The sequence below is a fragment of the Mirounga leonina genome, unplaced genomic scaffold, assembly GCF_011800145.1.
Source record: "Mirounga leonina isolate KUSES-001 unplaced genomic scaffold, KU_Mleo_1.0 Mir_101595, whole genome shotgun sequence".
In the NCBI taxonomy this organism is placed as follows: Eukaryota; Metazoa; Chordata; class Mammalia; order Carnivora; family Phocidae; genus Mirounga; species Mirounga leonina.
In genome coordinates this window covers 4,452,077-4,477,083 of record NW_023270158.1, presented here as the reverse complement: position 1 = coordinate 4,477,083, position 25,007 = coordinate 4,452,077, and the positions used below count along the sequence as shown (strand labels likewise).

General features: G+C 37.8%; 1 protein-coding gene across 1 annotated transcript in view; it reads right to left on the bottom strand.

Annotated features, from left to right (window-relative positions):
* CDKL5 (cyclin dependent kinase like 5) overlaps positions 1-25,007 on the bottom strand; it is a 204,906-nt gene that overhangs the window by 48,856 nt on the left and 131,043 nt on the right. The window contains exons 4-6 of the mRNA XM_035000328.1: positions 16,457-16,502; positions 6,354-6,490; positions 1,033-1,153 (exon numbers count right to left, since the gene is read on the bottom strand). Coding sequence (XP_034856219.1) covers positions 1,033-1,153; positions 6,354-6,490; positions 16,457-16,502 — 304 coding nt within the window. The remainder of the gene's footprint in view (positions 1-1,032; positions 1,154-6,353; positions 6,491-16,456; positions 16,503-25,007) is intronic.

Here is a 25,007-nt window from a genome sequence, read left to right as displayed (position 1 = left end):
GAATCATTACCCTAGACACTAGATAGATATGCAGTTGACTTGGAGATCTATCTATACCACCAAAAACCTTGATGAGGTAACTAGTATGAAAGTCAAATCCAAGAGAAATATAAAATGTCTTTTTCTAGATATAATAGGAGTTGGCATTCTTCACATGACCTTTAAGCTATTCTTAAAGTGAGACTATTTTTAAAGTGATATGCTTGTGTGTTTGTATAGGTAAATTAAAATGTAGTATTCATTTATCTGATAATTCAGAGACAAGAAGTAGATATTGCAAGACTTTCTGATAAACATCTTCTGGCTTCATTATTTTATCAGTGTGTCCCATTACTGTAAAACTCTGGAATTCAAGAGAGATTATCAGGAGAAGACAAACAGTGTAGAGTCAAAGATGGTACTGAGAAAGTAGTTTCCCTTTTATTATTATAAACCACCCACCTCATAGCAATAAAACAGTTTACGGAAGCCAACTCATTACCTTTATGCAAGGTTGATCATGCCTACAACTTGCAATGGGCACTTTTCACTAATGGATAGGGAAATTCAGGAAGTGAAGGGTATATACCAGAGGTGGTTGGTCTAACAGGGAATGAGAGGTGACTGTCAATGGGGGTCAGTGACCACGTTTAAAGCCTTATTCTGGGTGGTTTCACATTTTCTGGTCTACCAGTAGGACCAAAAGGCAACAGAGAACATCCCTTTGCTCTTTTTGCCCAAAGTAAGCTTCAAAGTTCCTATTTGTTGAGTTCTTTATATCCCTAGGCATTTCTAAAGTTGAGAATAGATCTGGTTATACAAACAGATATCTCACCATAATATCAAAATAAATTTGCAGTCCATCTTTTTGGTGATCCAAAAGGAGACTTGGAAGGTGAACGACATCTCATATCCTGTACTTTCAAAATGTATTTAATTTAAATGGAACGTCAGTGCCCATGGAAATACTCTTAAGACAGTAATATGTAAAATATTTCATTGTTAACTCTGATGTTTTCTTAATATTTTCCATTTCAAAAATTCCATACTTACCTCTATGGACAATATCATTCTTATGGCACCAGTGAATAGCTTTGATTAGCTGATAGATGTAACTTTTAACTTTTTCAGGTGGAACTCCATTTGGCATTTCTTCCAGCAATTCAAGCATATTCTAAAAATTAAATAGGGAGCCATTAATCTCCACAAATTAGGCAGACCCATAAATCATGTATTAACAACTTAAGAAAGCATCTTAGATGATAATTCACCCAATATACAGCATGCATTTTTAAAAACTGTTTTGTTTTCCATCTACTATCTTTTTCATGCAGAAGCAGGATACTGTATTAAATCAAAGTTCTCTTTTAAGAGAAATTCCATTTTTACTACTCCCCAGTGATGCCCCAAATAATAACCCTGGCACTTTCCACTCTCCCTAAAACCTTTCAGGCATCACTTTAGAATACTTTCAAGGGAAAAGCAATACAAAGTAGAGACAAGATGCTGTAATGTATAAAGGAGGGGGGAAACAGTCATTTTAACACATCCCACTATGCATGTTTAATAGAACCCTGCAATAAAATCAAGCCTTGAAAATATTTCTGGGAGACCTGGGAAATATTCTTTTTTTTTTTTTTTTTTAAAGATTTTATTTATTTATTTGAGACAGAGAGAATGAGAGACAGAGAGCATGAGAGGGGGAGGATCAGAGGGAGAAGCAGACTCCCTGCCGAGCAGGGAGCCCGATGTGGGACTCGATCCCGGGACTCCAGGATCATGACCTGAGCCGAAGGCAGTCGCTTAACCAACTGAGCCACCCAGGCGCCCGAGACCTGGGAAATATTCTTAAAAGAAAATGATCCCTAAGATTAGAAGTGATCCATGCAATCAATACAAAAATTAAGACAGGCCAGAAAATGTTGGTGAAATAAAGAATGACAGACTCCCGGGCGCCTGGGTGGCTCAGTTGGTTAAGCAACTGCCTTCGGCTCAGGTCATGATCCTGGAGTCCCGGGATCGAGTCCCACATCGGGCTCCCTGCTCGGCAGGGAGTCTGCTTCTCCCTCTGATCCTCCCCCTCTCATGCTCTCTGTCTCTCATTCTCTCTGTCTCAAATAAATAAATAAAAAATCTTAAAAAAAAAAAAAAAAAAAGAATGACAGACTCCCAGTAAATCAAGTTTTGAAACTCTTAGTCTGGAGTCAGAGACAATTCTAAAATTCATGTAAAATTTTTTATTAAGTGGCAACTCCACTCAACCAGTCTCCACTGAATTTCCAGATTAACCACACATTTTCCATTCCCTCTGTAAAGTACAACACTAAGGTCCACAGCATGATTAGAGTTTATTGTTTGTAGACGACCATCTAGGAAAGCAGGTCTCAAAGCATGATCTGTGGATCTCTCAGGGGTGGTTACCAGATCTTACAGAAGGCCCATAAAGTCAAAACTATATTCATAGCAACACTCAGCTCGTTGGCTCTTTCCCTATGTTTGTATTTACACTGATGACTCAAAGCAAGGATGGGTGAACTGGTGGCACCTTAGCATAAATCAAGGCATTGGATTCTTCAATGTTACACTCTCGCAGTTAAAAAAAAAAAAAAAAAGACAAAAAGCCCGTTTTAGTTAAGGATGTCTTTCTTTGATGAAGCAGTAAAAATTATTGCTTGTATTAAATTTCAACTTTCGAGTACATGTCTTTTTAGGAATCTATATGATAAAATGAAGAATACACATAAAGCACTTCTGTTACATAACAAAGCAAGATGGTTGTCTTGAAGAAAATCACTTGAGTGAGTTGCAAGCTGAACTACCTGCTTGTTTTTGGTAGAACACCATTTCTTACTTGAAAGAATGACCCACAACCATATTTATATTAGCATGTAATGGGATTATTATCGTTACTCTTAAATGAATTAATAATTTATATTGCTCAGTTTTGACTCATAATATAATATTAATAGATAAAACCCACATAAATAATAAGCTCTTAGGTTTCCAGTTAAGAGTATAGGAGTCGTAAGACCAAAAAGTTAGAAGACCTGCTGGCTCTAATACAACCTCACAATTGTGTTCCCACCAGTTGAGCTGCATATATACAATCAGTTGTTTGTTTATAACACTCTCATACCTATTTATAACAGATGCACTTGTTATTTTAATACAATTAAATATCATATAAACCAATGAAATAATGTTTTAAATAAAAAGAGTTGCTGTTTATAAGAAAACAAAGTTTAATACTTTGGAAAGACTTCATAAAGGAAAACCACTAAACATACTGCTGCCTAATCAAATGTGAGTGCAAAAACTACAAAACGCTGCCAGGGGACAGGTGGTGATGGTGATAAGGATTCTGCACTGAGACTGCTTTACTATGTTTTTAAGCTTTCACTTCACTTTAAAGATGCTCTCACAGGCTATCATAGTTGATGCACTATGAATATGATGTATTTAAGAAAGACTCATCAGAACAATCAGAAGACAGATACTCAAAAGGCCTTGACCCTACCTCTAAAGAGTAGTAAATGAATATATAGTGATATATTTTAAGTTAAAATGTTTGAACTATGTATGCATCATTTTTTAATGATTCTCCACTTAAATTGCCTTTTTCAATTAACAAATGCATAGGAGGTCCCAAATGTACACGAGGAATAAGAAGGTTTTGCAATATAGAAAATAAACTGTATGTCTCATTTCCCATTACACTCTAAATTCATCAGTGGCAGAGAAGAATGCCCCTCGATACCCATTCTTCCTTTAGCCCACAGTAATACAATTTGTAAGTGGATGCATAGGTGCTCAGAATGAAGAGTACATTTCCCCTCTGCCTTGCAGCTAGGGTGGCCATGAAACTAAGTCCTGGCCAATGGGATGTGATAGCTGGAGCCTGATCCTGACCTTGAGAACAAGGGCCACATCTCAGGGGTGGTAGAGCAGAAAGGCAGAAGCAACCTAGGTTTTATTCTTGACAACTAAAAAATAATATAAAGAGCTTCTGATTTTTTTTTTTTTAAGACTTTATTTATTTTTTGACAGAGAGAGAGACAGTGAGAGGGGGAACACAAGCAGGGGGAGTGGGAGAGGGAGAAGCAGGCTTCCCACTGAGCAAGGAGCCCGATGTGGGGCTCGAGCCCAGGACCCTGGGATCATGACCTGAGCCGAAGGCAGACACTTAACGACTGAGCCACCCAGGTGCCCCAGAGCTTCTGATTTTTACAGCAATCCTTTTTTATAACTTTTTAATAAGTATCAAATTTCAGTTTAATTTTGGTGGGGAAATTCCCTTAGGAAAACTCCTAAATTGATACAGGAAAAGAAACCTTAAGGGGCGCCTGGGTGGCTCAGTTGGTTAGGCGTCCAACTCTTGATTTCGGCTCAGGTCATGGTCTCAGGGCTGTAGGATCGAGCCCTGTGTCAGGCTCCACGCTGGGCATGGAGCCTGCCTGGGATTCTCCCTCTCCCTTTTCCCCTCCTCACCCTGTCAAAAAAATAAAGATCTGTCTTCGTTTAAAAAAGAGAGAGAAAGAAGAAAGGAAAAGAAAGGAAAAGAAAAAGAAACCTTTAAGCAGATTTTGTAAAAGAAACATAAAGTGTTTTAAAATGACAAAGAAACTTATAATACTCTTCAAGATTTGCTTGAAATGAAGTTACTATGTCTATTTTCATTAGAAAAATAATTTGCAAAGGCTGAATTAAATCAAAAGCCACATTCCTGGTCCATCACCTTGGCAACACTGCTTTCTATTTTGTAATGATGATGGTGGTGGGACACTGTCATTTATGCAACAGAAAGCAGCTGGCAAACATAACCTCCCCAGTCTTCACCTTCTTTAGAAAGCCTCATTTTATAATTTAGAAATTCCTCATTTTATCATGTAGAGTCCTACAGAGACATGTATTCAAGAAGTGAAATTTAATAAAAGTAATCATTTTTACTGTTGTTTTGATAATAACAGGAAATCAGGAGCCACATATTTATTCATCAAGAAAACCTCTAAAAGGTCCATCTGGCTCCAGTTTATTCTACTCTTGTTAAGGTAATTATTTCAGTTTTGGACAATAACCAAGCACTGCAGGGCAGCTGCCCTCAAAGAAATTCAAAGACACACATATTGATTACTGTAGCATACACTTGCCCCTGGGCCACACAACATTAAAATTGTCACTAAGAGTTACCAATTAAAAAAAAAAAATACTAAAGCAAATATGCAGACAATCTGAACTGTGTATACTTTTCCACTCTCCTCCCATGCTTCCAATTCCTTATTTGTGGCCTCATCTATCTCCTCAAGCCTCACCTTATGCCTCCTGGTACATCTTCTTCCCTTAAAGCCAAAGCACTGGCAATTCACAAAAGGTTGCTCCATGAGCCCACTCATTTGCCACTCTAGGTCTGATTTAGGCAGCCATCCTATGCTTGCAGGCTGCCTTACATACCTCTGACATCCTATGTCATCACTGTCAATTTACTTGTCTCTCCCTCAGAGGCCTTGCCTAGGTTTAATTTAAATAAACCAAGCCCGGGGCGCCTGGGTGGCTCAGTTGGTTAAGCGACTGCCTTCGGCTCAGGTCATGATCCTGGGGTCCCGGGATCGAGTCCCACATCGGACTCCCTGCTCAGCAGGGAGTCTGCTTCTCCCTCTGATCCTCCCCCCTCTCATGCTCTCTCGCTGTCTCAAATAAATAAATAAAATCTTTTTAAATAAATAAATAAATAAATAAATAAATAAACCAAGCCCCAAAAATTAATTGTTGAACACAGATTCTAAAACATCAGAAGCCAAACTAATTCACCGTTGAAATGTAAGATGAGGGGTGCCTGGGTGGCTCAGTCGTTAAGCATCTGCCTTCGGCTCAGGTCATGGTCCCAGGGTCCTGGGATCGAGACCAGCATCAGGCTCCCTGCTTGGCAGGGAGCCTGCTTCTCCCTCTCCCTCTACTGTTCCCCCTGCTTGTGCTCTCGCAATCTCTGTCAAATAAATAAATAAAATCTTAAAAAAAAAAAAAAGAAAAATGTAGGATGATCTCTGTATAGTTAAATTGCACAAAATACTTCAATATATTTCAGGGCTTCTAATGATTATGGATAATAACTTCATTTTTAAAATACTGAGATTTTGAGTACATTGACAAAACACACTAGATAATAACGCCTCCTTGAATACTGTCAGAAACAACCCGAAATAAAAGAATCAGGCAGAGGCGCCTGGCTCGCTCAGGAGGTAGAGCATGCGACTGTTGATCTCAGGGTCATGAGTTTGAGCCACACGCTGGGTATAGAGATTACTTTAAAAAATAAAATAAAAGTTAAAAAAAAAAAAGAAGAATCAGGCAAATCTCCATACTATCAATTAGTTACTTACTTTTTCAACATACTCAAACACCAAGTATAATTTCCCCCTCCGACGAAAGGCTTCCTTCAGCTCCACGATGTTTTCCTGCTTGAGAGTACGAAGCATTTTAAGCTCTCGTAAAGTCGTTTCCTTGACTTCTTCATTTTCTAGAATGTAAACAATGGTGAATAGAGTAAAATTAAAGCTTTCAAGCTACTGTTCAAAAAATTCTAAGAACAGTGAAAACATACCAATTTCACTTTCCACTTTGAGTACTTCTGCATAAGAAGTTCAAGGATGGAAGATTAAGTATCACATTTTCTTGTTGAAAGGATCAAGAATTAGCATCTTACAGAAGAAAATGCTTACTTGACTGGCATGAACCTCATTTTCTGCTTGTGTTTTCTTATACTGTGTATTGCAAAGTATATGTGTAAACACAGACTGACAGATCCGACATATGAATCCACTGTCATTTTCATTCTAACACTACATACTGAGAAAGAAGGAGTTTAAAAGGGTAAGAAGGAATCAACTATATCAGTGTGCAGAGGCACCTCTATGCAGCATCTGTAGCAGCTGGTGTTTTTAACTTTGGCCTGTAGTTTTGGCTTAAAAGAGCATTTTATTCTTCAGGCTGCACGTGAGTCACCTCAGTGAGCAGAGGTCACATACTAGGCACCCACAGTGCAGCTCATAGTCAAGTTGCAGGGATTTCTAAGAGTGTCTGATCTCTCTGAACAGCAGCTGCTATAGGTTCCTGCTGTCTTCCTGTGGCATGTCCATCTGTCCATCCCAGATGGTGTAGCCATACTGGGACGGAGAACTTATGCTGAACCAATATACTCTTCCATGTCATCAAATTCATTCATGATAGCTCCCCCAGGCGTGGAGGAAGGACAGAAATCACATTAACTCTAATAGATGAATTGGCAGGGGAGTAGGGAAGCTAATACTTTATTTTAAATGAGTTTTTATGATACCTTCAGATTTAGCCTAGAAATTCTAACTACCATGTCCACATATACACATATATGTATGCACACACACAAGAACACAGGTTCATAATCCTTTATATGCAACTTCAAAAATCAGTCTAAAGACTGAACACTTTTTCTAAGTCTATGGCAAATCTCTTTAGAAGTAAAACCTGAACTGACACGAGACCACTTATATTCTTTGTTTATCCCACGTAGTATGAATATTCATATGTTTGCTTTAGAAATAGTATCTGATTACAAAATGCTAAAGTAGCATGCCATATTTCCACTCTAAAACCCAGAAGTTATAAATTCTAAAACACATTTGTCCCCAAGGTTTGGGGTCAGAGTCAAAATCCTAGCTTGAGAGTCTAAGTTTTGTGATTCTCAGGTTCAGTCATATCTAACCTCCCTCAGGAAGAAAATGGAGTTTGGGGATGAAGGTGAGAAAGATGAAAATGCCTTCTAGGGAGAAATGCTTCCTAAGCAAGATACACAAGAAGAAAAGGGCTGAATCTTCCCTCCAAATGGGGGATGGAAGATTCTAAATCAGGAACCAGGAGTACTTCTCAGCCCATTTCTCAGCCCCCATTCAAACTGAGTTTAAAGAATAAAGAAACAGTAATAAAAGCAGGGGCTTTGTAGCACCACAATACCTGTAACAGACAGGGAACATAAAGTCAACACTCCTTTGTGAACTGGTTACACAAGTGAAATATTCTCCTTACTTCAGCAAAAAAAAAAAAAAAAAAAACTGTTGGGGAATGCTGGAGCAGAGATTAGAAAAGGACAGAGAAAGATACTGCTTATCAGAAAGCAAGAACTAGCAGTAACAAAGGCCAACAGTGGCATAAGCAGTGAGCCAGCCCAGCCCACACCAGGGGGGGTCAATTGGGAACTGGGGACTCACAGGGCCCACCTGTCAGGGGAAAAGAATATGACACCACAGGGGCCACCTGGCAGTAGGGGGAATGTACGAGGTGTGATCAGGGGACTTCCCAAAGTGGCTTAGAGGACTGTGGTGGGACAGAGGTCCAGCTGTTCTGCAAACTGGGGCTAAGCCAGAGAAGTGGTGTTTTGTGACTTTTAGAATTGCTAAAATGTAGGGAACGCTAGAAAGCCTTTAGTGTTATGAGGTAGGCTCATAACCTGCTTCTCTGCTACCCCATCTGGGTTACTTTCAAGACTGGGATAATCAAACTAAAGTTCACCTATCTCTAATACACAGAATGCCACACAGGTCTCAATACAAAGCAAATGATCTTCCAACAAGGAAATAATTCAATACAGACAAATATACTGATTACTCATGACCTGGTTCCTGTCTGCTTTTCCATCCCCATCTCATATCCTTCCTTCCCCTCCCTCATGTTAGTCTTTCAGTTCCCAAAACAGCCCCAACTTTATTTTTTCAACCTTAGGGCCTTTGAACTTGTTCTCTCTGCCTAGAACTCACATTCTACAACCCAGACTCCTTACAGGGCTGGCTCTTCTTTGGGTTTCAGTTTAAATAGCGCTCCTCACAAGCTTTGCCTAGATCACTAAACCAAAGCAGGCCTCCATCCCTATTATTCCTTATCACACTACTCTGAACTTTTCTTTCGCAGACCTTCTCACCATTTTTATTTATAGATTGTTTTGCTTACAGGTGGCTACCCCTGCTAAACCAAGAGCTCTTAGAGGACAGGCCCAAGTTCTGCAGTTCAACAATACACACTCAACCACCTAGGACTGCACCTGGCACAAAGAAGGGATCACTAAATACTTCTGACACAAATGCTTTCACTGGTGCCATGAGGAAATCTTCGCACTCATTCTTGGGAAGCAGCAAAGTGATGGCAAGCAAGAGGCCCTTCGCCCTCTCAGTTTTGAGTACAATGCTTTCAATCTTGTCTCTAGAAGGTTGAGAGGGCAGCTTTTCAGGCAGTAAGACAAACTAAATTTATTTTCCCCTATTCATCTCCATGCCTGGTTGTCTTCTATAATATGTGATTATAAAATATGGAGTCTCAAAAAAAACTGAAAGTACTAAGGGTCAAGAACACACATATATATATATACTTAACCATTCATTAACAACATCCGTAAGCTCTGCTGGAGCTGGGTACAAATGAAATGTTGCAAACAAGTCAAAAGTAAATACAGCTGGTATATCTTTTCTAGTCAAATGCTTGGTGAATTCTTGGCACCTGAAAAGCAACTGAAATAAGGGAGCTTTGTATTATTAGCAACGTGTGGCAGTTTCACTTTGCTAACAGATTGAGCCACCTCAGAATGGCTGAAGTAGAATGGCTTTAGAAGAAGGAATGCTGGAATAGGATTTGGGAGACCTGGAGTTTGGATCCTGTTAATGAACCAACACTGTGAAATATGATGTTGGGCAAGCCACTTAACTTTTCATTCATAAAATAACTAAATAAATGGGCACCCTCCCCACCCACACACACCCTAAAAAAATCCCATGGCTTTTTCCAAATCTAATAATCAATGACTTCTTTCCATTAAAATCTCATTGATTATGAGCATAAACCTCACTGAATTTTGCTACTTCGTTATACAGACATCATTCAAATCTATACCAACTCTACATAAAAAATGGCTAGAGAAGAAAGAGAAATGAATCTTCAAAAAGCAGCTCACAAAATCACCTAGCATGTGGGGCCAAAACCACCTCATTTGAGCTGCCTATCTATTTTAGGAAGTGAAGGTTCCTCTAATGTATGCCTGTCACAGATAGTAAAAGTTGAAGTAAGCACTTTGGCACTAAGAATGCAGTGAATGGGAACAGGCAGGAAGTGGAGTTATTAATTCCCTAAGTGCAAGCAAAATGCATACTCTTCATTACTTGGTCTAGCCTACCATTTTTGTTTCTCTAAGTACTTTTAAGGCTCCTGGCTTACTCTGTACTTGGACAAAACTGTGACTAAATGATGAGATAATGGGGAAAGGCAATACACATTCCACTTACACATGCTTCTCACCTCAGGTTCAGAAAGTAGCCAAGCTCTTCAGCAAGGCAGTTTTTCAAAGGTGATAGCACAGCCTACTGACACGAGCACAAAAATCCCTGCCTCCCAGTTGAAATAATCCTGTGGATTCTTTATTTAGGCTAGGCTTCTCCAGTTTACAAATGAAGAAACCAAGTCTAGAAAGAATAACTTCCTCAGGATGAGTGAAGGGAACACCACACTCAGTAGAACACAGGGACATAGGCAACATGGTGTAAGGTAGTGAGCAAGCTTTAGAGAATGAGTCAGAACACCCAAGTGCAGGTCTGCACTCTGCTACTGCTTAGCGGAGTGGCAAAGCAATATGGTATGGGTCCAAGAAAAACTCGACAAAGATCTTGAGGTCTGCATCTTTCCCAGTTAATTACATACTAGCTATGCACCTTTGGGCCTTGGATTCCTTGGCTGTAAACTGGAGTTGGACTTCTACTAGATGATTCTGAGGGTGCTTCCAGCTCTCAGACCTGGTGCTTCCATGCAAGTCCTACTTATGTGCATGTTGATGGACCTGGTCATCAGTTACCAGTGAGGGTGTTTAGCTTAGTCCGGGCAGCAAGTCTGACAATGTTACATAAATTTTTTTGGATGATGATTAAATGGCAGGGTAGAAAAAGGACGCTAAGTAAGAAAAAAAACAAAGAACTAACCTACTTTTAGCTCGCCAGTTAGGCAAGCTAACACACTAAAAATCAAGAAGGGAGATTCACTAAAGTAAAAGAAAACAATTTTTAAGAAAAAAAAAAATCACAGGAGCAAAAGAAATGCAAAGTAAGTAATGAAAAGAGAAGAATCTAAAGATGAGCAGAAACTCTATTGTAACTCTATTTTTAAAGAACTGTGCGCTTGAAAAAGAAATCCAGAAATAGCTGTAACCTACTTTATGAAATCACAAACCTGACATTCTTGTATAGCCAAAGAAGCCCCGCAAAATGGACCTTTAAACGGGTACAATGGAAGGGAAAAAGCCAACCCATCTTTGTACAAAACCATAAGGATACCATGTTTGAGTCTGGTTGCCCTGACTAAAGAAGGAATACCAACAAGAGGGCAATTAACATGGCCCCAGGGCGCTGAATGGCGGTACTGCTACCATATATACCAAAAAAGATGAAAATCCTTAAATCTTCGGCAATGAAGACCGGGTAGAGCACAACAGAAATTTATTAAAGTATGAAAGGTACAAATGCTCATCAAATCCTAGAAGAATCCCTGAAGCTTGAAAGAGATCCATTCTGGACATTAAAAGAAGTGTGGTGAAATCATGACGAGCCAGAACGCTCAAGCTTAGTTAACTGAATTCTCTGTTTAAGCAAAGGTAGGAAAGTTTGTTTTAAGGCCTCATTTACAGAGAAATCAGGTTTTTGAATTTAAGGACCGAAGACTATGAACTCTTGTTTTGTACCATTATACAGAATGAGATCAGAGTTTCCTCAAACCAGAGATCAGGCTAGAGCTTTCTAAAGTCTGGGTAAAAATAATGATGAAATAAACTGGAGAAAAGAAGGAATGACCAATTAAACATTTTCTCATGTTTAAAAAGAATAAATATGTCCATTCCAAGAGAAAAAATATTTATCTACAGAAAAGATAAGCAGGATATGAAATGCAAGCAGAGGCATAACCTAAATTCCATCTTAACTATGGACTGCTCTACAGCTCCCTCAGAATCAGCCTCCTTGCCATGTACCAAGGCCCAGTGACATAGGGAGGATCCCCCCTCACCCCATCACCTGTACTTTTAGGGAAAGACTAAAAAGTCCTAAGAAGCTAAAGATGTCACACCAGAAGATCCAAATGTATGTCAAAAATAAATCCTAGATCACAGGACCTCCTCAAGTAAAAGATGAACCGACATTTTTAATTCTCATTAATTCAAATCTATCTAGGCTAAATCATGGCTCTTGGATTATTCAATAAATTGAGGATGGCAGACATTTGCACATGTGTGTGCATGAGAATGATCTTCCAACAATGACAGAAGATTATCATCTGAACATCGAATCTCATTGTACAAAATTGGAGTTATAGGAAGGGTAGATGAATTAGGCTAAATTTATCATTATACATAGTCCAAAAAATATCTTTCAACTAAATCATTTCTAGTAACTTTTTGGTCTGTGGTCATTTTTCTCTTCTCAGAAAATCCAAATACTAAGTAGAACTAATTCTATGAAGACTCCTGGTTGATTAGGTGTTCATAGTTAATGTTTCTTTGTGGGAACTTATATTAATAGACAAACTCATAGGGGTGCCTGGGTGGCTCAATCGGTTAAGCGTCTGACTCTTGGTTTTGGCTCAGGTCGTGATCTCATGGGTCATGAGATCAAGCCATGCTTCGGGCTCCATGCTAGGCCTAGAGCCTGCTTAAGATTCTCTTTCTCCTTCTCCCTCTGCCCATTCCCCACCACTCGCATGTGTGTGCTCTCTCTCTCAAAAAAAAAGAATTAATTATCTGAAACTCTACATTGATGATGATGAATAAAGAAGCAAAAGTCATCAAAACAAAACAATATTAACTAATGAAGAGATCTCAGATAAAAATGTCATCACTTACACAAGTCCTCCATTTTAACATGAGTTTTTATCTTCACCCAGTATGTCAGTCTTTAGAGGAAAATCATAGACAAAAGACACTGATAATTGATCTGACAGAGTTGTAACAGCTAATAACTGGAGAGTAAAAAACTGACAGGATGAAGACAGAAAGACGGGGACAGACAAAGGGAAAACTGACAAAGCCTTTGGTGTATTTTTTTAATGAGCCTCTTTTTATTATGAAAGTCATTCATTGACTTAGCCTACAGTTTTACTGTAAAAATTGCCCCTCTCCCAAAAAAGGTAACACTTGATTTTTTTTTTCTAAGAAATAGCACATAGTTGCTATTATAATCCAAACTGTATTAACTATAAGATAAACTTATTTTTATAATTTTTGTTCCATTTTCCCAACCTAAAGTCCCAGTCTAACCTTTCTTTTTTTTTTTTTTAAGATTTTATTTATTTATTTGACAGAAGAGAGAGACAGCGAGAGAGGGAACACAAGCAGGGGAAGTGGGAGAGGGCTCGATCCCAGGACCCTGAGATCATGACCCAAGCCGAAGGCAGTCGCTTAACCAACTGAGCCACCCAGGCACTCCCCAGTCTAACCTTTTATTTACTATTAAAGTTTGGTTCCAATTTTAGATAAGCATCTATTATCCTGGGATAACAAGGACAGCTTGAATTAAATAGTGGTCTACCTTAAAATGTAGTTTCAAAAACATTTTATACAAATTTGTAGATATATATGAATTTACTAAGAAAATAAGACATGATCACAATCTCTTAAAGCTAACAGAATATATTCTCTCATAAAATATCCCTTGATAGCATCAGTATGAGAATACTTGACTAGCTTGAATGCAAATCAGACCAAGTTCAGATCCTATTTCAGTGTAACAATTTTTTATAGGATTATGTCATGATCTTCACAAAGATTTTTAAACATTGGGTTTAGAAAATTCACTAACATAGTATCAACAGAGTATTTTCAGAGTAACTAATAAATGAAATTAACGAGAGCTATATGACAATAAGGATATTATGATGAAACTCTATTTTTGTTAGAATTGTCCTGACTGAAATTTAAGGTGATAAATGGTTCAGAATTAAGTGGTTTCCACAGGGGTTGAATGCACATTCTCATCTGTACTGAACTATCTATGTGCACTTCACATTCCAAAAGGACTGTTCACCACACACGTTCCCTTACTTCTATTAAGCAAGATTCTACTCAGGTAAGAGGAAAAGGGCAAAGGCAGAAAAGAAGAGTATGAGATCTCCCAGGAGAGCTGGAAACAGTAGGAAAGTGTGCCTAGAATAGAACTGGAACGAAAAAGTTATGAATAATTGCATGTCTTCAGATTCTATCATAGAAATGTTAAGGAAGTATCCCTCTGGAAGTATATATGGGTGATCCTACAAAGGTGTCCGTCTGCTAGGTGGCTGGGTGATAAGGTTGCGTGTCCGTAAGGTATGGTAACTAATAATGGTCTGGCAGAGATGAGGGCAGAGGGGATTCATGCTTTGTCAGCACACAGAAATGAAGGCTGATCAAATGTTTCGTATAATGTCTAGACTATTCATATACTTTCTGGATGCCACAGCTAGAAACAATGTCTCTTGCCTCAAAATTATTCAAATTCATTCAGGCACTAACTGCTTTCTACTCGGTTTTATTGCTCTTTATTTACAGGTCTTAATTCTACTCAGCTTCCTGAAATTACCCACACTTGATTTACCCTCATGTCTCTTACAGCACCTGGCTCAGTGCTCAATAAATTTCAACAGATACGCTATTGATTACCACTCTGAAGGTATCAGCACACAGGTACAAACACATTGTTTAACTGAAGCTAAGAATAGGTATGCACAGAACAGGGATTGTGAAGAATGTGGCACTTAGTTGTTTTTTTTTTTTTTTAAAGCAATGGCATACGTGACCTAGATTGTACTGCCTTTCAAAAACTTCGTGACAATTATTATTTTTGGTGGTAACCAATGCTTGACGGTTTGCCTTACAAGATGAATGCACAGCCAGAAGTCTTTACACGAAGGCAAAGGTTATGCTTTGATCTACTGTTGCAACCACTCTTTTTAGTAGATCACCATTTGTCTCTTGGCCACCTGTGGTTAGCCCAAAGCCACTGCTCAAAGAGCTCATTGCCAATGGTCTCAGAGTGGACTGGCCTGGGGCTATTGTTTCCTGTTAGACTACAGGTACATCATTTGAAGCGGGTTTTTTTTTTTCTTTAGAACAAGCTAAAAAGCATTTTTTATTGCCTTCTCTTTAAGGCTGGCAAGACAATGGCTGCTAAGGTTTCCCAGATGATGTGATGTGCTCCACATAACCAGCACATCAGAGGTGGGTTATATCAAATACTACTGAATCTACCCCAGGACTTCGTTATTTGTTAGTGAGCCCTTTTGGTTATTTAATGTTTACTAAGTGTCTAAAGTAGGAGTGATGAAACTGTTCACAAATATAGAGGCTGGTGTCTTACAGTACTTAGTCAATGTGTGCTGATGGAGGTAGGCTATGACTGCTATTGTCATACGTCCAGTTAGACAGGAAAGTTAATGCTACGCCGGTGCCTCTTAGTGCTATTTTTCAAAGTAGGTTATGATTCAGTGGTAAAAATCAATGTTATCTGATGCCACAAATAGGCATTGATGTGAATTTATATGAGCAGGAAAGAACAGAAAACGAAGAACCTCACGTTAGTGTAATAGTTTTGTGACATTTTTGCTTCAGTTATATATAGGACATTATGTATGTGGATACTGGATTAGAATGTAAAAAAGTATTTCTGTGGGTCTCTGTAGGAAAAAAAATTGGGGGAATGCTGCCTAAAACTTCTGAAAGGCCATGTGTGCCTTCATGGTAAATTTTTCTACTTGGCTATCTTTAGATGGCCAATAGCCTAGATTTAAAACCTAATGAACTACTGAAATGCTTTATTTATTTATATTTTGTACACTATTTTTTTTTAGTGCTTTATTTTAAATTTTCTTGCCCAGCATAGGGTAATTTTAATACTCCATCTGAAATGGTCTGGATGTAACCAAGGACTCCAACTATGGTATTTCTTCTTGAAAAGCTTTTATTCTTCCAATGTTATTTTAAATATATAATCACTTTCTTGGTACCATCTACATACCACTTATCCTTGTATTTCTAATTGACTAGAAACTGGAGGTCACAGTAACCAATACCAAAGCCCTTCAAACAGCACTTACTACTTGTGTGAACTCACAAAAGTATTTATTTCAAATCAGTTTTCTCATTTTAATAATATTAAGGAATAGCATAAATAGCATGCCTTCTACCCAGCATTTGAAGCAAGATTTCCACAATGTTGACTATACTTTAAAATATAAGATAAATTTTCTAATATCATGAAATATGAAAAGATTCACACAGAAAGAGCCAAATGTTTCAAAGCAAAACATGATAATAAATAAGCTATACTCACTTTCTGAGATGGACACTTTAAAATTTCAGGAACAAAGTCTAGTTAGCTAGATCCCATCTCTTCCACATTCTATTCACAAGGACTAAATACAAAAAAAAAAAAAAAAAAAAAATATATATATATATATATACCTTCACTGTCCTTGAATTTCTTGATTGCCACAATTTCATGTGTTTCCTGCAAAGGAAAAAAGAGGCAGAAAGTCATTTCCCAGTGTTTCTAAAACTGGGAATCCCAATTATCTGGGGGTATATTTGGGGACAGAACAGCAAGAAACCAGAAAGTAAACCAATAGATCGTCTTCTTTCCCAGCCCCTCATTTCATGGTTCCAAAATTCTCTTTACCATCCTACAGACATTGTCAGAAAAGGAAAAAAAACAAGGGGGAGAGAGAAGGGGACCAAGAGCAGAGATGGTGATAGACCATGGATAAACCAGAAGTGTCGAGGTCTTGAGGCTACACAAAAATGTCAGGATGACTGACAATAAAATATACCATCATCTGTACTTCCTTCTGAAACTCAGGGACACACTTTAATTGGACTTCTATAGCAGAGAAAAGGCTTCTACAATAATACTCGGTAGTTGATGGTAGCAGAATTCCCCTTGAAAGAAAGTCTCCTCCCTTCACTTAACTTTTCCTAACAAACTATCCAGTTCACTAGTTCTCCCCTATTGATGGTCATTTCAAACCCAAAGAGAGACAAACATCTGCCGCCAAATACCAATCACTACCTCCCCTCCTGCCCTTATTTCGGTCTCCTGAACAGAAGTAGTTTGTGAGCAGAACCCTACTTTAAACTGAAACATTTCAAAAAAATATAAGGGCTGGAAAGGAAATGGAAATGCTCAGAACTAAGCACCATGAGGTTAAATAACTCATGTCTAATTCTGGTCTATAAAAGGAATAAAAAAAGCTTTTGGCAAAATAATATATAGATTCTTCAAAGCCAACATGTTATATAGAAAGGTCTTCTGAATGACTCAGGTCTGCTTTTTTGTACTCTAAGTGGGTACACTTTCAGATCTGTAGGAGCAAATCTTTTAATAAAAGAGTGTCCCCACATCAAAACAAAGGCTTTAAAAATGCACAAAATAGCAGGCAATAACAAGGTATAAATCATTAACTTATTAAAAATAAACACTTTTTTTTTAGTTGTTTATAAAAGCAAAGGGGGATCATGAAAGCGGGGGGCGGGGGGAGGAATGACCATTTAAATTCTTATGCTCAACGACAAACCCTGAGTTGTAACTAGGTCTGTAAAATCAAACCCTTTCTGTTTCTCATCTGCCCCGTGAAATAAGAAAATACCAGCTTTCATCTTTGTTATAGGAGAAAAAAATTCATCTGAAAGTGCTATAGGCTACTGAGGAAAAAGGTTCTTACGAGTATTACATTTTTGTTGTTAATGGAGGATTGATAGAATTGTAGAGTACAGACAGCTTCTGGGATACAATTTATTTGTACTCGGCCTTCCAGGTACTTTCTGATATTGGAAGTGTTTCATTATTGGGAAGAAATAACTGCAAATTCAAAGTGATGTGGGGGATGATCAGCTAGAATATTAGTACAGGTAGTAGCAGGTAACTCTGCGAGGTATGCTACTCCCTCTTAACACAGTGATAACCATTTTCTTACACTGCTCCTTTTCAAAAGGCTCTAGCCAGCAAACTACAAATGGCATAAGAGAAAGAACAAACACTATCAGGAAACTTGGCTCCAGACACAAAGAGGCAGCATGATATGCACCCAGGAAGGGAGTAAAACTGCTCACATTTCAGGGCACCTGGGTGGCCCAGTTGGTTAAGGGTCTGCTTTCAGCTCAGGTCATGATCCCAGGGTCCTGGTATCCTGCCCCGTGTAGAGCCCCATGTCAAGCCCCATATCGGGCTCCCTGCTCAGCAAGGAGTTTGCTTCTCCCTCTACCCCTCCCCTGCCCTCTAATAAATAAAAATAAAATCTTAAAAAAAAAAAAAAAAACTGCTCACATTTCAGCTGAGAGATCTTCCAAGTCATGCTTCATCCTATATTGTACTCTAAATAGAGTCCCAAGGTATCTTTTTTAATTTAAATTTAATTAATTAACATATAATGTATTATTGGTTTCAGAGGTAGAGGTCAGTGATCCATCAGTCTTATATAATACCCAGTACTCATTATATCACATGCCAAGGCACCTTTCTATTGCATCCTAAGTGTTAACGTTGTCTGATTTTATAAAAGGTCTTCCTTAGTTCTAATTCGCCCATGATAGGACTACAAATTTACATTTACAACAAACTTATTTACATCATCTTCAAGAAAGAAACTGATTAATTTCTGGCATCTCATAAATAGAATTCATTGTATAAAACAGTTGCCTGAAAATGGGTCAAATAAAATGTTTATTATTCATCCTTTCACCAATACCATGGAAATCCTGTCTCAACACACACACACACACACACACACTCTCTCTCTCTCTCTCTCTCTCTCATTTACTCAATACAGTTTATATATTTACTTAAAGAATGAGTGAAACATGAAGTTTTCTACATAAAATCAACTCAATGTTTAGTGGAAACTACATGCATTTAAGAGCAGAAAATGCTGGAAAGAATTTGACATTTCACTTTTATTCAAGCTGCTTATAAAAATAATACAAACTCATTACAGAAAACATAAAATATAAAAGGTATAACCATTGCTAGCATTTTGGTTTATTTTTTCCCAGTAAACTTTTCTCAAATTGGAATAGTAATATTAGGTACAGTGTTACATGTTTTTATTTCACTTGATATTGTATGAGCTATATTTTAATCTGTCATTAAATAATTTTTAAAACCATTATTTTTTAATGGACTGTTATTTAACTGTGAATATACTTTGACATCTGTGTCTTTATTTCCATAGAGTAAATTCTGCAGGTGATATATCTGGGTCAAACGGTATGAACATTAAAGGCTCCTAATACTGCCAAAATGGATATACAAAAATACATCATTTCACAGTTCCCTTCAGCAATATATAAGAACACACTCTATAACCATAGCCAATAGTAAATACAATCACTGAAAAAAGTCTTTAGACATCAGTGAGGTCAGAGAAGTTTCATTCTATCAACTGGTAAGTGAAAAAAAGTCTACTAATAAGCTTAATATTTTTCTTGATGTTATGGATGTGAACCTGTTGCCAAATTTTGTTACAAATATCTTCCCCAGATTGTTGTGGTCATTAAATTATTTAGGGTTTGGTTGTTGTTGAATATAACTTTTAATTACATAGTCACATTTATTGATATATGCCTTTATGTCCACTACTTTTGTGTTCAAAGTCCTTACTTAGCCTGAGTATGGTTAATATTCATCCACATTTATGTCTCAATATTTTAGTGATTTAATTTCTTTCCTTAAACTTGATCCACCTGTCATTTAATATATGACATGGTGAGGGAATCTATATTTAATATAATTCTAAATACTGAATTGATTTTCCCAATACTCTTTACTATGGATTTTTTTTTAAGATTTTATTTTTATTTATTTATTTGACAGAGAGAGACAGCGAGAGAGGGAATAAAAGCAGGGGGAGTGGGAGAGGGAGAAGTAGGCTTCCCGCGGAGCAGGGAGCCCGATGCGGGGCTCAATCCCAGCACCCTGGGATCACAACCTGAGCCGAAGGCAGACGCTTAACGACTGAGCCACCCAGGTGCCCCTTTACCACGGATTTTTAGTTCTTTGTTGTACCTTAGCATTCTTACATATATGCTCCAGATTTTCTTTCAGAGCTTTCTAGTCTAGTCTACATGACTGATCTGTTGATTCTTATGTCAGAATCAATTTAAATTATTGTGACCTGTTTTATTTTTTATTTATTTTAATTTGAGAGAGGGAACACGCACGAACAGGAAGAGCAGCAGAGGGGGAGGGAAAAGAAGGGGGAAAGAATCTCAACCAGACTCCATTCTGAGCCCTACGTGGGGCTCGATCCCACAACCCTGAGATCATGACCTGAGCCAAAACCACGAGTTGAACACTTAACTGACTGAGCCACCCAGGTGCCCCTACTGTGACCTGTTTTAAATTAATCTGGGATTACAGACCCTGGTTCTTCTTTTACCATTTTGTATAATTTATTTTTGAGAATAGATTTTGGCTGTTGTATTTAATTTATAATTATACACACATGAGCAGTTATACATAATCTATATTTCTTTATATATTTTATTGGCTTCAGTCTTTACCTCTATTCCTTTTCTACTGTGGTTTTCACATTTTTTTGGAGCTCGATTTGCATATTTTGCTCAGTGTGCATCTTTGAGTGGCTTTCTGAGGAAGTACCCTATTTTCCAAATCATTACATGTGTGCAAGTCCTCACACATGAATGGCAACTTGGCAGGCACAGAATTCTTGGGAAGGCAACCTTATGTTCTCCACCATCTTCAGGATCCCTGTAAAGTTGTATGCACAGCAAAGCCCTGGAAAATGCCATTCACATCACAGACATTGTAGGTTTGTATGTTTATTAAAGCAACCTTCCAGCACATAGGAGTAAAAAGTCTATAACAAAATCCATGTACTTCATTCTTCTCCATACACTTTCTTCTCCTTCCAAGAGGAAGAAAATGAAGTCTGAGGCCAATTTGATTTTTGTTCCAACACAGATAACTTTGTTTCCGCCTAGATCCTATTAGGACTTTTCCTTTTGCTTGGAATAAAAATTTTAAATTACCAGAATATATCTAGAAGGGGGGGGTTAAACTAATATTATCTGGAAATCAATGAAATTAGCAACCTTAAAGGTTGTTTCTACACCTGTTTTCCTAATATTTTTCACTAGAAACCTTGTAACTTTTAGGTTGGATCTTTCATAGTTGCTTTGTATGTTTTATTCACTACTGCATAAGTGCCTAGAATAGCAGGCACATAGTAGGTTCAATAAATATTTCATGAGTGAATTAATCAAAACTGCTACATCGATTTTGTTCTTTTACTTCCTCCATTTTAGGTTTCTCTATCATCTTATTTCAGCTCACTTCGACTTCAGCAATTTTTGCCTTGTTTCAGCTTGTTCTCACTATAGAGGTCATATTGTCCTGGCTCTCCTTCAGGAGACTGCATCTGCTTGCTACAAAAAATCATTTTTAGAACTATGTGTTGCTTCTAAATCTTCAGAGCAGTATCTTATCTTCCCATGTCTTTTCATAAAGTACACATCCCTGCCTTTTTTTTTTTTTTTAAACTCATCCCTACTAAGATTGGAAGAGATTCACTAGGTCTGGCACCTGAAAGGCTAGTTGGGGTTTTTCAACCACCTGGGCTTCAAAAGCAGATTGATGTACCTGAGCCCAATGTCAAAACCAGGATTCCCAGCAAATATTCTTCTCATTGGGTTGGCTGGGCTGAGGCTGAATCTGAATCACCTGTGCAGAGTTGTCAGAATAAGCTGTTTGCTGAACCTACCCTTCCTAGCACATCCTGTGCCCTCTCCTCTACATTCACCACACCTTGCCATGGGGGTCTGTGAATCCTAGGATGCAACTTGCTATTTCCAATCCTTCTCTGCTTCTTGCCATACTGTATTTGGGGTGCTTAGTCTCTGAAAAGATCTGGCAATACAGGTGCTGATGTGGGCTAGTTGGGGGACAGAGAACTCCAGCTCCCTCAGGGTCAAATAATAGTTACCACCATGAGATGGCTACCTGTTTCCAGCTCCAGCGGGCATGGGTCCAACCAAGCCTTTTGCTACTCCATTTTGACAGTTTATCCTAGTCTGGTTCAGAAAGTAGAATAAGGAGCATGATGTTCAAGACTGTATTTTTCAATCCATTTCCCTGGACTTTGCCATCAATCTTCAATTTTTAGTTTCTTAATTTACAGAAATTTTATGGTTTTGGTTTTTTTAAATCTCTTCATGGGTATTTAATGGAGAGGTGAGAGATGATACATTAAGTTTTATTACTTGTACTACCACCCTGAGATGCTACACATAATATGAGTGTAGACAAAGAAGAAAAATATATGAAAAACAGCTCTAAAGAACTGTGTTTTAAATTCAATTTATTCACAAAAGCTTGCCATTGCCCCCACAACGTCTGCAGCAGAATGTCACCAGCTGTAGTCAGCATGATAGGCATAATTTTCTACTTGTTTCAGTATCTTACTTTGTTTAAACAATGAGTTAGTTAAAAGCTGACATTCTGAACAACAAACTAAGGATGTGATAAAATATATAAGTAAACCATTAATGATAATTTCATACCTCACCCATAATTTTGTCTCAAAATTGGAATTATATTACTCTGAAATGCAAAAAGATAGAGGTTCCTAAATTGTGCTATCTCCATGTGTGAACAAGCTATATCAAGGCATTTAACATTTACCAAAATAAATTTCCTCAGCTGAAAAAAAAAATTAGAAAGAGAATGAAAAATAAATTTTATGCATAGTAAAAAATAGAAAAATATCCAGAGGACCTATATTTCTTCCAGTATTGTCAAGATTTCCACCTCATAAAATTCATGCCTCAATCACTGAATAACCATCCTGGACACAGAGATCTGTAACCAAAACTTACTCCTGCCAGTTAGTGACTGTCTCAACCTCCCTAGTCACTGGTTTATGGCCAGAATCAACTGTTTCTTAAAATATTGGCAAAGCAAAAAAAAAAAAAAAAGGGGGGGGGGGGCGCCTGGGTGGCTCAGTCGTTAAGCGTCTGCCTTCAGCTCAGGTCATGACCTCAGGGTCCTGGGATCGAGCCCTCATTGGGCTCCCTGCTCAGCAGGAAGCCTGCTTCTCCCTCTCTCACTCCCCTTGCTTGTGTTCCTTCTCTCGCTGTGTCTCTCTCTGTCGAATAAATAAATAAAATCTTTAAAAAAAAAAATAAAAAAATAAAATGTTGGCAAAGCAACTAAATGGTATTAACAATTGTAAAATTTACTAAGTTATTTAAAATGCAATTACATAACTTGAATTATGAATTCTCTAAATTGATTACACTCTTTATAAGGAAGTATCAGGAATCATTATTTTAAATGTTTTGCTCTGTAATTTAAAATATCCAACATGCATTATAAAACAGAAAAAAATAGTGATTTTAGTTTACTCAGCTATTCATGGATTCCCAAGGTTTTACTATACAATTCATTCAGTAATTAATTATTCCCTGAGGAAGCCATTCCTTGGGAGAAATTTTTTATTTCTTCATCCAAATAGCAGGAAATACAATTTGACACTAAAGTATTTTAAAATATTTCAATCCATGATATGTGCGTAAATATCCCAACTGTCTTAAGTTCTTTTACAGATTGACATGAGCCTCCTTCAGCAGGAGCAAAACCCTACAACCGTAGGCACTGTTGTTACCAGAGAGACCAATATGGTACCTGAAAAAGCAAGCTTTATTTTAGATTATTTAAGTACTTTGCACCAGGCCCTGTGCTAAGTGCTTCCGATGTATTATCTCATTTAATCCTCAAATCACTTACTGAAGAGGATCTTACCATCATGCTCATTTTATAGATGAGGATATACTGAGTTGTGGGGGGGGGGGGTGTCCGTTTTTGTTTTTTGAGTACAGTTGACACACAATGTTACATTAGTTTCAGGTGTATAACATGGTGATTCAACACTGAGTTTTAATGAGGTTCTGTAACTTACCCCAAGATCATATGACTAAGAAGTAATAGAGCTAAGATTTTAAACCCAGGAAGTCTGATTCTGGAGGCCATTTCTCATCCATGGTCATGCTATACCACCTTCGCAAGCCATAGATATAAATTTTGTTGTTAAAAAGGATTAAAGAGAGGGCGCCTGGGTGGCTCAGTTGGTTAAGCGACTGCCTTCAGCTCAGGTCATGATCCTGGAGTCCCGGGATGGAGTCCCGCATCGGGCTCCCTGCTCGGCAGGGAGTCTGCTTCTCCCTCTGACCCTCCCCCCTCTCATGTGCTTGCTCTCTCTCATTCTCTCTCTCTCAAATAAATAAATAAAATCTTTAAAAAAAAAAAAAGGATTAAAGAGGGCACGTACTGAATGGAGCACTGGGTGTTATACGCAAACAATGAATCATGGAACACTACATCAAAAACTAATGATGTAATGTACGCTGATTAACGTAACATAATAAAAAAAGGGGGGGGGAAGGATATATTCTGAAACATACATACACACCTCCACACTGGGGAGGCATCATTATTTCTCATCTGTGGTTTTCTCAAAAATATGTTATCACCAATAAAAATGTTCAAATAGTTTTCTAATGTCTGTTATAAAACTTATACACCTAAAAGTATGTGCAAAAATTTCCTTATTTCCATCTTTATCTTTATTCTCTTATGTCACAGAAACCTAAAATAAAGAAATTATTTTTAACATTATGAGCAAAATTATAAAATTGGAGTAAATTCATTCACAGGATACATTCCATGGCAGGTAGATACAATGGAACTAACATGTGTTTGCCAAGTACCATAGAAATACAAGTTATTAACCAGGATACAAAATGATGAAAACTAGATTGCTTTCCAAGAAATCTCATTACTTGTATTATTTATTACCTACAAACTACCATAGTTTGCTAATATTAAAAGTTAGATTAACTACCAAAGTGAAGTATTTCAGACCATATCAGGAAGGAAAAGAATCTATAGCAAAGAAGGAGAGCATTTCCATCAGTCATCTAAGAACGGTCCATTGGGCCCCTG